At 28.7% G+C, this 12,180-nt stretch overlaps 1 protein-coding gene across 2 annotated transcripts; it reads left to right on the top strand.

Annotated features, from left to right (window-relative positions):
• Positions 1 to 5,188: 5,188 nt before the first annotated feature.
• On the top strand, positions 5,189 to 11,730 carry LOC114185306 (LRR receptor-like serine/threonine-protein kinase IOS1). 2 transcript variants are annotated; one of them, XM_085673714.1, is made up of 14 exons: positions 5,189 to 5,340; positions 6,702 to 6,858; positions 7,695 to 8,226; positions 8,299 to 8,786; positions 8,879 to 9,017; positions 9,100 to 9,171; positions 9,331 to 9,402; positions 9,483 to 9,563; positions 9,730 to 9,884; positions 9,990 to 10,237; positions 10,323 to 10,449; positions 10,635 to 10,703; positions 10,793 to 10,982; positions 11,113 to 11,730. In XM_085673714.1, exons 2-14 carry the CDS (start codon positions 6,795 to 6,797, stop codon positions 11,522 to 11,524), a joined length of 2,649 nt encoding a protein of 882 aa, XP_085529840.1. In that variant the 5' UTR covers positions 5,189 to 5,340; positions 6,702 to 6,794; the 3' UTR covers positions 11,525 to 11,730. The 2 variants fall into 2 exon arrangements, with proteins under 2 accessions (XP_085529840.1, XP_027928764.2); XM_028072963.2 differs by having other exon boundaries at positions 9,975 to 10,237.
• Positions 11,731 to 12,180: the final 450 nt, after the last annotated feature.

Below are 12,180 nucleotides of genomic sequence, written 5' to 3'. Positions count from 1 at the left end.
ACTAATATATTATTATCAATTATCAAGAGATAAGAAAGAATTGTCTTTTCATCTTATAAAAAAATGAAGGAAAACATATAAATAATGAAAACAGAAAGAATGAATTTATGTCTAATTTATTTTTTAAGAAAAAAAAAAACATACAAAAATAAAGATGACAATAACATGGGAGAAACTTAATAGAAGATGAGAAAAAAGACAAAAAATTTCTCAATAAACTTTTATCTTCTTTATTATATTTAGTTTTAAGCTTTATTATTTATTAACATTAAATATTATACCTTATAAAATAATAAAAGCATATCTACTTTAATTTTCATATCAATATAATATATAATATATATTTTATATTTTATATTTTAAAATAATATATTTAAAAAAAATTAAAAAATTTAGAATGTACTTTTAAAAAAATTTAAAAATTTTGGGGGCCATGGCCCTAAACATATAATAAAATCTGTCACCAGTGCAGTTTGGTCACCCTTTCAATAATAAAATAAAAACAACAAAAATAAATAGCAATTGTATATCTTTCTAAAAATTATAAAAAAGGATTGATAGCTTCTTTGTAAACGTCACCAACTCTCCGCCTAGTGTGCATTGAATTATATTGTTTAAATGCTAAAGTACGTCAAATATCAAACAAAAAAGTGAGTATGTATAATTTGATCACAGATTCATTTTAGGAAGATATTTTTTTATTATAATTAATTATTATGCTTCAATAGCAAAGAAAATCCTAAAATTAGATCTTTAATCTATACAAGGGTGGCAGCCAAAACAAATTACAGGGTGACATGACATTTAACTTCAAATTTATTAATTTAAATAAAAGTTTATATAAATGAGTGAACCATATCTTTAATTACGATTACCAAGAAAAGAATGGTACTTCTGCATACAATTTTACCTTTTTTTTTTTTTATGAAGTCTTACAGTTGTACAATGAATGTGGTAACATAATGTGGCACGAGAATTTATATATAATTAGTGAAGTTGTGTTTATAATTACAACATTAATGGTGTTTGCCAGCTGAACCTGCTATAGGTTTGCACCCTTTAGATCTCTCGTGCGTTGTAACGTAATGGTTTTTCGTGCAGCATAAGGCTAGGTCACTGCATGTTTATATTTATGGTTAACTTTTATTTATGGATTTTACCGATCATTACTTTAAGGGTACCGGATAAAGATAATTAATATATATTGAATTTTATAAATGTATATAAATAATGTGATATTAAATAAAATCTGATCTAATAATAATTAATGCACATTTATTTTATTTAAAAGACAAAAATATCCATAAATATTATACAAATGTGTTTAATATTTTTTTAATGTTCACAAATAAAATTTAAAAATTTATTAAATAATAAAATAACTATATTTTAATGTTACTAAAAATTAAATATAATTAAACATAAAAAATTTTAAATTAACAGAAAAACCAACAAAAAAAATAGTGTTCACATCGGAAAATTTTACAAAAAAAAAACAACATAAGAAAATTTAAAATAGCATAAAAACCAACAAAAAAAGTAGTGTTTGAACATCTAAAATTTTTACAAAAAAAAATAATTAAAGTGTTAATTTGATATTTCATTGATATTTTTTTTGCTTTTTAGTAGAGATTTTAAAAATTCTAAAGTCTTTATTTTGTATTATAAAGTTATTGTCTAAAAATCTAAAAGGATATTTTTGTCTTTATAAAATTTGTTATGTGCATTTATATTATTTTAATTACTGTACTTGATTATTTCAGCTTTCTATGTAAAAATGATAATACCAATGCAATTTAATTATTTCTTAACCAGTGTCTTTAGGGCACTGGTTAGCATTCTCCTTTATTTATTAATGAAGATTTTTTCCATGTTTATCTTCTATCTTCCCTTTTTAAAAATTAAACCAAGTAACATAAGTCTAAAAAAAACCAATTTTCTCCTCACTGAAGGCGTTGAAAAAAATATTAACTAATGATAAAAACTGATGAATATTCGGAACTTATCCCTAATATGCAGTTGTAAGACCTTCATTTGGTTTTAAAACAAGTTTATTCTCAAAAATGCAAATTATAGAGACCGAAACTGTGAGATGTCGTTGCCAAGTAGGACCAACGACAAAATACAATATGTGGACAACTATAAATAAAAAATAAATGAATTATGATATCTTGATAATTAAATTTTAACAATTTTTTTACGATCTAAAATAATATTTTTTTAAGTGATTTTAAAATATAAAAAAATAAAAAAAATAAGAAATGAGAAACTAGTTAAAATATATCGTACAAAAGTAGAAAATTGTCAAAATTTAGTTAAAAATTATTTTCTTAAACAAATATCATACTTATATTCACGCTAAGCAAGCGAAAATTTTAGATGAACGAAAAATTTCGATGAAATTGTATGCATGTTTTATACGTTTCTTTTTCGATTAAATTTAGAATTTTACTTCACTAATTTTTGACAAAATATTGACACTAAAATCATAATAATTATTTTAATAGAAATTACTAACATCTCTTACAAAAATAAAATATATTTTTGGAGTTAAATAAAACCATTGTAAATAATAAAATTCTCATTTAATAAGATGATTTAACAAAATGTATATCTGATATGTATTTCACATTAAATTATTAAGATGATTTTAATTTTAATCAGAGAATACAATCAAAATATTTATGATATCGTATTACACTATGAAATATTCTAATAAGTAAAGGGAATTATTATGGTGAGTTCACAATGAGATATACCGAGAAATACAAAGTAAAATATTTTTATCAGAGTCAAACTTATAGAAAGTCTTCTAACGTACAATGTTCACAATGAAATATATACCAAGAAATGTTATTGAAAGTCTCACATCGATTAGAGATAAGGCCAATTCACTATATATAAATAGGTACAATCCTCACCTTAAAAATTGGTTTTGTGAGATTGAGTTAGGTTTAAACCGACTTCTAACATGATATCATAATCATGTTAAAACCTATTCTAGTGAACTTTGTGAAGTTGATGGATTTTTTTAAAATTCCACGTCGACTAGAGATAAGCTTAAGCCCACTTCTGACAAATACAAAGTAAAATATTTGTATCAGAGTCAAACTTACAGAAAGTTTTCTAATACTTAGAGATATACATTTTTAATTAATTTAATGTGTAATAGGAAATACTTTTAGTAACATAAATTACAAATATGTTTTATAAAAGTTAATTTTATTCAAGTTGGTAAAGTGTTTATGCACTATAACACTATTTTTCAGAGCATTTATTAATAAGATACATTTTATGTTTAATTTCATGTTATACTCTAATAGAATTCTCTTACACAACTCGAAAGCAAATTAACATACTTTAGCTAAAAAGATGTAAAGACTTATTAAGCTAGAGGGTTTAAATTTTGTGGTTTGTTCATTCTTAATTTTGAAGGTTCTATTTATAATTTATTATTTTCTTGAACTTGCAATTTCATTCTCTGAATTATGGTATTAAAAATATCCTAATTTTTATTTTATTAATTATTATCTTAACATATTTAATTATAGTCACTTGAATTACGATTTATATATTAATTAGTTTATTTCTGGGTTATCATGTAATATATATTGCTTATTGTTTTATTATGAAATAATCTTTATAGATTTATATAATATAAATACAACAACTTCTGATTTATTTAGCTTATATTCATAATTTGTCTTTTTATTTGTTGGTTTTGCTAACAATGGAACATCTTAAACCAACCATGTCGTTATGTTGTGTATGGATAAAAAACTGTCAAGATAAATCATTGCTATATAATAAATTAATATAGATAGTAATTAAGAATGTCTATATAAAAAATCAGAAACCATTGATGAGAAGCACAGCGTGTAATTAATTGTGAACATATGTATGAAAAGCAATAACTTTAATTCATCAAATTTGAACAGTTTGTTATGCGTCCACTTCAAGACATGGTCTTACGTTTCCATGAGTGAGACCGCATGAAAGAAAAAAACAGTTTAAATTAATTATTTTTTTAATAAAATCATATAACCGAGAAGAAAAAAAAATCAACAAAAGATAAAGTAAATAAAATAATTTTAATTATATATAACACATATAAATTTAAAATATACGTATAACAAAAAAATATTTTATATTCCCTTTCTTATAATATTATACAAGATGATAAAACATGTCAACCTGTCTCCTTTTGATATAAAAATAAAGTTTAATTATTAATATGCTTTTTATATTCGTTTAAATTATTCAATTACGTCCAAAATTTTATTCATTTAAATTGAATATTTAATCTTTATCCAAAATTATTAAAAGTTATTACACGTAAAGAAAGGATATAACGCAGCTGAAAGACATTAATTGACACGAGTGGTGGAACTGAAGCTAATGTGCACCCATAATTTGACGGAGTCAACAGGTCATCGTGGGTTTCTGTTGTTTTCTGTTTGTCCCTGCAGAATCTTTCTCTCTGACCTAGTCATTAACCATATTAACAAAATATTCCTTTCAAAAATTGAAATTTTACCCTTTAATTTGTTTCTAATTCGCAATGACTTCAAAAACTTAGTTTAAAATTCCTCTTTCAGTAAAATTGAAGCTCAACTATCTGACTTTGAACATGCTAAAGCCAAAAATAGCCATGCTCCATACACGAACCAACATCATCTCTTACAAACAAGTAATATACCAGAACCTCTTTCTCAATTTTCTCATTTGTGAGTTCCAGTAATTTTTTTTTCCAATAATAATTATAAGTTATAAGATGTGGTTGTGGAGGTTGGAAAAGAAAGAAAGGTTAGTTTTTGTTGTGTTTTAAGTGAGGTTTTAAGTCAAGTCATCGTTATGGTTTCTACCAGTACAACATACGGAGTCTTCTAAGTAAAGGACAAACTCTTGTAACGTCAAATACTCTTCATGATAAGCATATTAAACCACCTTCTTCAGACTAATTGTGAAAACAACTAGCACTTCCCTTTCCTTCGTGTTTTCTCCATTCCAAACACGCGCTAAGAATAATATATAAGAACCAGAATTTGAATTCCGCGCAATGGAAAAGGACGCAGTGGTTATCGAGCATCATAAGGTTAGGTCATGGAACCCAATCTAACGTTAAACGCAACCACGGAGTCAAAAGTCATCGTCGTTTTCTGTTGTTTTTTTTTTCTGCCCTAGTCCGTCCATAATAGTCAACCTCTGCTTCTTAGCATAAGTGACAAACTGTTACACTATATTATTATGCTAAATATATAGCTTAGTTTTGATGGATGGTAAGTAAGTGCAGTATCCTTAGAACACCAGAAATTCAGATCACATCACTGTACTGCATAGGTATTATCATATTTCCTCTTTATTCTCTCTTCCTTCTTCTTAATTTCCTGCTTGACTTACACATGCAAATTTGTTGTTGGCCAAATCTTCATCTCTACATCTTTTTTTTTTTTTCATGCTTTAGTCATAATCCCTCACTCTTTAACTGTAAAATAAAAACATATATATATATATATATATATATATATATATAAAGTTTTAGTTATAGTTCTATACTTTCCACACTCACATATTTTCTCCAACACTTTCTTGGATATGGCTGATTTACTATTTAAGATAATTCATCTGAGATGGTTTATTAGGATTATGCATATTTGGTTTAGATGATATGAGATTATCTGCGAAGTTGAAAATAAAAAATTGAGTGTGAAGAACGTAGGGGGTTCTTAAGAATGTTGTCAGTTTCATATCCACTCTCATTAGTACATAATAATAATAAAAAGATTCTAAAAATAAATCAAATAACAAAAGAAAATTTAAGTGGTATTTGTTTAATGACTATGAACTGTGTGAGAGTACCACTGTTATCATTAAAATTATAATTAATATGATTTTAAAAGCATTAAAACATAATAAAATTTAATGATAGCAGTTTACTTTTAGTTTTGTTTGTTATTTTTTTTCTTTTTATAGTTTCTATTTAATGTTATTTTCTATTATATTTTAATAATATATAAAAAATGAATGTAACCAAAAGAAGAAAAAGATTGATAAATTATTATCATTTAATGCAAGTGATTTGACTCAAATGTGCTAAAAAAATACTTATGAAAAATGTGTTTCTCAAGATTAATTAAGTAACATTAAATTTTAGGTGTTATTTATATAATAACAAAACAACAAAATTAAAATTTAAAGTTTTTTTTAAAGCTATGAATAATTATGTACTATATATGGCATCTTGATTAAACTCAAATATATCATTTATCACCATATAAAAAATATTATTGAGAAAGAAAAAAAAAAATGAGATCAAACGCCTATGCATAAAAATACACAGCAAACTTTCTTAATTCTATCTATTATGAAAAAAATATCAAAAATAATTTTAAATAGTATAATACCGTATTATTTATTAATGAATTTTATTTTTTAATATAAAAAGTTGAACTTATGAGAACACCTAGATAAAAAATTATACATGTTCCTCGAAGTGTTTCGGGATTTGCTGCAGTTCTTGGTCTGAATATACCATAATATCTATGCTTAATCGTTGAAGTTTTTGTGCTAATATTCAGCCTTTTTATGCTGTTTTCTTTAAGTTAATTAAATAAAAATATATTTAATCTGTTTTATGTCAATTTACCTTTTGCTTGATCGGAGAATTCAGCAGTACTATTATTTCATGACACATATTGCAGATTTAAACACGGAAAGAGAAATTAAAGCTAAAAAGTTTTTACAATAACCTCCACGTTGAGTCGTTGACTACGTGATCTAAGTCAACCTATACAATGTGGATGAGTTTATACGTGGCTGTTTTAGCTGTTCTACTTATTCAAGCTCATGCTCAACCAGGTTCGTTAAAGCATTTGTTTTGTCAAACAACTTCATTATATCTCTATTTACTTCAAAGTCTTATGCTGTGGTAAAATAATAGAAAATAAGAGATATAAAAGAAAAAAAAAAGAATGATACATCATAACCATATTGGAAGTCATGTTTTTTTTTTTTCTCTTTTCTATCAATTCAATAAACCAATTTTTGTTTCATTTTCATCTTTTTTTTTTATTTCATCTCATGCTTTCTTTAAGTTGAAACTAAAGTCTAAACAATTATTAAGTGGAACAGATCGGTCCTGTGGATATTGGTTATGATTATCTTCTACATGATACATAATTGCTAGACTTTAGAAAGATAAATGGGTGATTGATGTGAATAAATTAACTTAAGAATAAAATAGAAAACTAATTAATTGGTGAGAAGTTTCTAGTTTAATTCTTAAAAAGCTGATACTAATTGAAACAAATATATAAAAAGACTCCTATATAAAACAAATTTAGCATTAAAATACAATTTTAAAGACTAATTTGATACTAATTGAAAACTATTTTACCATCAAACTGGGATATTTAAAAACTAAATTGTATTTTTTTTCTCATAAGTCTGAATAAATTGTTTTAAAGACAAAATTTTAATATCTGACATATTCTTGCTAAAGCTTCTCATTTACCACAAGATTATAGATAAGGATAGGATAGAGTCCATGCAGCAATATGATATGGAGAAACAGAGCACAATTACATCGAACTCTCAAACAAGTGTAATGGTAGTAATTTGTATCTTTATTAATATTTAATTGTCTAGAACTTTGTAGGAACTTTAACAGTAATAAACGCAATTTCATGTTTTAGGATTCATCAGCATAGATTGCGGAGCTGAAGCAGGTGCGAACTACACATTATCATACATAAATTACCTTTCGGATGCAGATTTTATAAATACTGGTGTGAATGGGACAATATCATCTGAAGAGAGCAGAAGATACAGTAGTCAACAACAAGTGTTGAAGCTGAGAAGCTTCCCAGAAGGAAAAAGGAACTGCTACAAAATAAACGTCACAAGAGGCTCTAAGTATCTCATCCGCACTACTTTTCTGTATGGAAATTATGATGGCAGAAATATATTACCACAGTTTGATCTTCTTCTGGGAGCTAGCCACTGGGATACAGTCAGTATAGGCAACGCATCTATTAGCCAATCCAGCGAAATCATACATGTACCTTCACTGGATTATGTGCAAATCTGTCTGGTTGACACAGGCAATGGCACTCCATTTATAACAAACATAGAATTCAGGACTCTGAATAGTCATACATACGTCACTCAATCTGGATCACTGCAAAGTTACACGCGCTGCAATTTGGGTTCAAACACATCTTACAGGTGAAATTATAGTTCAGGATTGAATCTCTCTTGCCTTGATTGATCATTGCATTTATTCTGATTTTCTCACAGGTACAACGCTGATGCTTATGATCGTTTCTGGTATGATCGTTCCTTTCCTCTCTGTAACTTCAGCCAAAATTGGAGATCACTAAGTGCCATTCCTGATGATTCTTTAAATCAGACGGATTACAAGCCGGGAGCTACTATCATGAGTACCGCAGTTGAACCAGAAAATGACAGTGCTCCGTTGGTAATAGGTTGGAAGCCACAACATGAAACTGATCAATTCTATGTCTACATGCACTTTACGGAAATTGAAGTGCTAACCAAGAATCAGACAAGACAATTCAACATCATGAACGGTGAATCATGGTTTCAAAATTGTTCTCCACAGTACCATAGAATGGAAACTATATATTCCCCATCACCCATCAGTGGGAAAGAAATTAAATTTTCCCTCGAGAGGACCGAAAATTCAACCCTCCCTCCTATCATCAGTGCCATTGAAATTTACAGAGTAATAGACTTACAGAAACCACAAACATTCCAAGGAGATGGTATTTTTCATATTTTAAATCCATTTATTTGGTTTACACTATGGTACATGAACTTAACTACCTTCTACCCACTTTTTTGCACTGAAAAAAAGTTGATGCGATTACAAGCATCAAGTCAGTTTATGGAGTGAAAAGGGATTGGGAAGGTGATCCATGCGCCCCTGCAGCATACTTGTGGGATGGTCTCAACTGTACTCATCTCGGCAACGAGTTCCCAAGAATCACGACTCTGTAAGTAATGCTTGCCAAATTATCATTATAGTTCTATAAAACTCACATGATTTCGTATATAACTATTGGTTGAGCAAAACAGGAATTTATCTTCAAGTGGATTGTCAGGAAAGATACACCCTTCTATCTCAAACCTCACCATGTTGGAGAAGCTGTGAGTTTTTTCTTCTTCTTTATTTCACCCGACACAAAAATATTAAATCTTTTGATTGTTTCTGCTATGTGCTTATTATTAGTGAAGAATCGACATATCTTTTGCTATATGAGTGGAGATGTAAACATATTTAAAAAGGCTAAATTATTTGTTTTCCAGGGATTTATCTAACAATAACTTAAATGGTGAAGTTCCTGATTTTCTGTCTGAATTACAAAACTTGAAGATCTTGTAAGTTACTTCATTTACTCAACCAATATATATGTGATCCTCAGTATGTATCAGATAATGGAAAACCATAATTTTTTTAGAAACTTGGAGAAGAATAACCTCTTCGGTTCGATTCCCTCTGCACTTGTTGAAAAATCACACCAAGGTTTTCTCTCACTAAGGTATGAATCTAATTAAAAAGTCTCATTCATAATATGGTTATTTATGCTGATGATTATTAATTACTTATATTCAAGAAGTTGAAAAATGTATTTAAATTATCAATATGGATTACTTGTAAGGTTTACAGAGACTTGAAACATAATTTTTCTGTGATTTCCATGCTAGTGTGGGTCAAAATCCATATCTATGCGAATCTGGTCAATGCAAGGAGAAGGAAAAAAAAAACACTGTTACACCCATAGTAGCATCAATTAGTGGGGTTTTAATTCTTCTAATAGCCGTTGCAATATTGTGGATCCTTAAAAGGAAAAAATCAAAAGGTAATGCTGAAATAATTACGAAAAGTTTTAATTTCTATAAACAATTTGCCGAAAAGTCACCTTTTTAACCTATTATCGTTCAAAATGAAGTTGAAAAATTTACAGATTCGGTGGCATCAAATCATCGGAGTTTAATTTCACAGCAATCCACTGGAAAGGATAATTCGTTCCAGCAACTCAAAAGTCAAATGTATTCATACTATGATGTCCTTCACATCACTAACAATTTCAGTACAATTATTGGTAAAGGAGGATTTGGAACAGTTTACCTGGGCTTTATCGATGACACTCCAGTTGCAGTGAAAATGCTTTCCCCATCAGCAGTTCATGGTTATCAACAATTTCAAGCAGAGGTAAGTTACTCATCAATTTACTCCAGGTTTCTGAGTTTGGTACCGAACCTATATGGTTTAACATGGTTGTGACTTTTATTTCCAGGTTAAACTTCTAATCAGGGTTCATCACAAAAACTTGACATCCCTCATTGGTTACTGTAACGAAGGAACCAATAAAGGTCTCATATATGAGTACATGGCTAAAGGGAACTTACGAGAACATCTCTCAGGTTGGTTCCAAATAAAATTATTTTGTTCTTAGAAGTTTGTGAAATCAATTTCCAAACTAGATTTGATTTCTTAAACTCTATATGGAATTTTTAATATTGGAGAACTGTATGAGTCGTATGAATAACTTCTACCGAACAAAAACAAACATGTACAGAATAGAAAGTTACAGAAGTTGTTCTTGTAGGTAAATACAACGAATCACCATTCTTGAGCTGGAAGGACAGACTTCGTGTAGCAGTGGATGCAGCCTTAGGTTAGAAAGTAAAATTGAAATTGTGAATTTTTGTCAACTCCCTTTCACCTTCTTAACAATTTTTGCCGCAATTATAAATGTAATATCAGGATTGGAATATCTGCAAAATGGTTGCAAGCCTCCTATAATCCACAGAGATATAAAATCTACAAACATCTTGTTGGATGAACACTTCCAAGCAAAGTTATCTGATTTCGGTCTTTCCAAAGCTGTCCCAGATGATGGGAGATCTCATATGTCAACTATTGTTGCTGGTACTGTTGGTTATCTGGACCCTCAGTAAGTACTTTAGTTATTGCCCTTTCCATCATTTTCTAGGAAATATAGTGAGATCTTCTATCTGAATATTTGAGTTCATGACAAAATCCGCAAAGATTAAATAATTTGGGTTGCATGACTTGTCTTGCAGCTACCACTATTCCTATAGATTAACACAGAAAAGTGATGTTTATAGCTTTGGGGTTGTTCTTTTGGAAATAATCACAAATCAAGCAGTAATCGGAGGGAATGAAGAAAGTGGTCACATAAGTGAACGAGTTAGGTCCATGATATCAAAAGGGGATATCAGGGCCGTAGTTGACTCAAGCTTAGAAGGAGATTTTGACATAAACTCAGCATGGAAAGCCGTAGAAATAGCAATGGCTTGTGTTTCTCCAAATCCCAACGAAAGGCCAATAATGAGTGTGGTAGTGATTGAACTACAGGAGACTTTAGCGGCCGAATTAGCTAGAACAAACCATTACAGTGGTGCTGATCTCAGGTATTCTGTTGCACCGGTCAGCGCGGCTTTAAACACTGAATATATGCCCTTAGCTAGGTAAATGCTTATTCAACGTAAGAATAACAGAACAACTTTGTAACAAGGGAAAGTGATGTTGTACAAGAACTTGTTCATTGGGTGATTTCAGAATCTGTGTTGTTTGGGAGTGGTGATATAGTAGTAATGCATATTAGCACACAAATAAACACTGAGAATTGAATAATGGAATTGAAAAGCAGTGTTATTAGTAATTTTTCTTTGATTAAATTTAGAAAACTATCTATCTTTATTTTGCCCTCTACTATGCAAAGTGAACCACAATAACGAATAAATGAAACCAAATTATGTAAAATGAAGAAGAACCAGTCCAATGACCACAAAAATAAATAGGTCCGTTTGTCAGATTTCAAGGGAACTTTCTAAAAGCATAAATTCTAACCTTGTTATTTAAAAATGTTATGTAAAATGTTCATGTACGCAAGTAAAATGTTTTTCACCATTAGAGAAACATTCTTCTTCACTCTGTCCTAGTAAGCTTTTGGTTTCAAATATATATTTGAAATCATGTTTTCTATGATGTAACTATCTTAAGAATACCCTAATATTCTTTTCCCCTCACAAGGTGTTTTTGATGAAAATGTTATTGATGCATAAATAAAACATAATAATATTTTTGAGGATTCTTTCCATTTATGCTATCCACCACAGATAGATTTA

Source organism: Vigna unguiculata, chromosome 5, assembly GCF_037176805.1.
Source record: "Vigna unguiculata cultivar grain cowpea cultivar isolate G323 ecotype 2 chromosome 5, ASM3717680v1, whole genome shotgun sequence".
In the NCBI taxonomy this organism is placed as follows: domain Eukaryota; kingdom Viridiplantae; phylum Streptophyta; class Magnoliopsida; order Fabales; family Fabaceae; genus Vigna; species Vigna unguiculata.
This window is presented reverse-complemented; position numbering and strand designations above follow the sequence as displayed.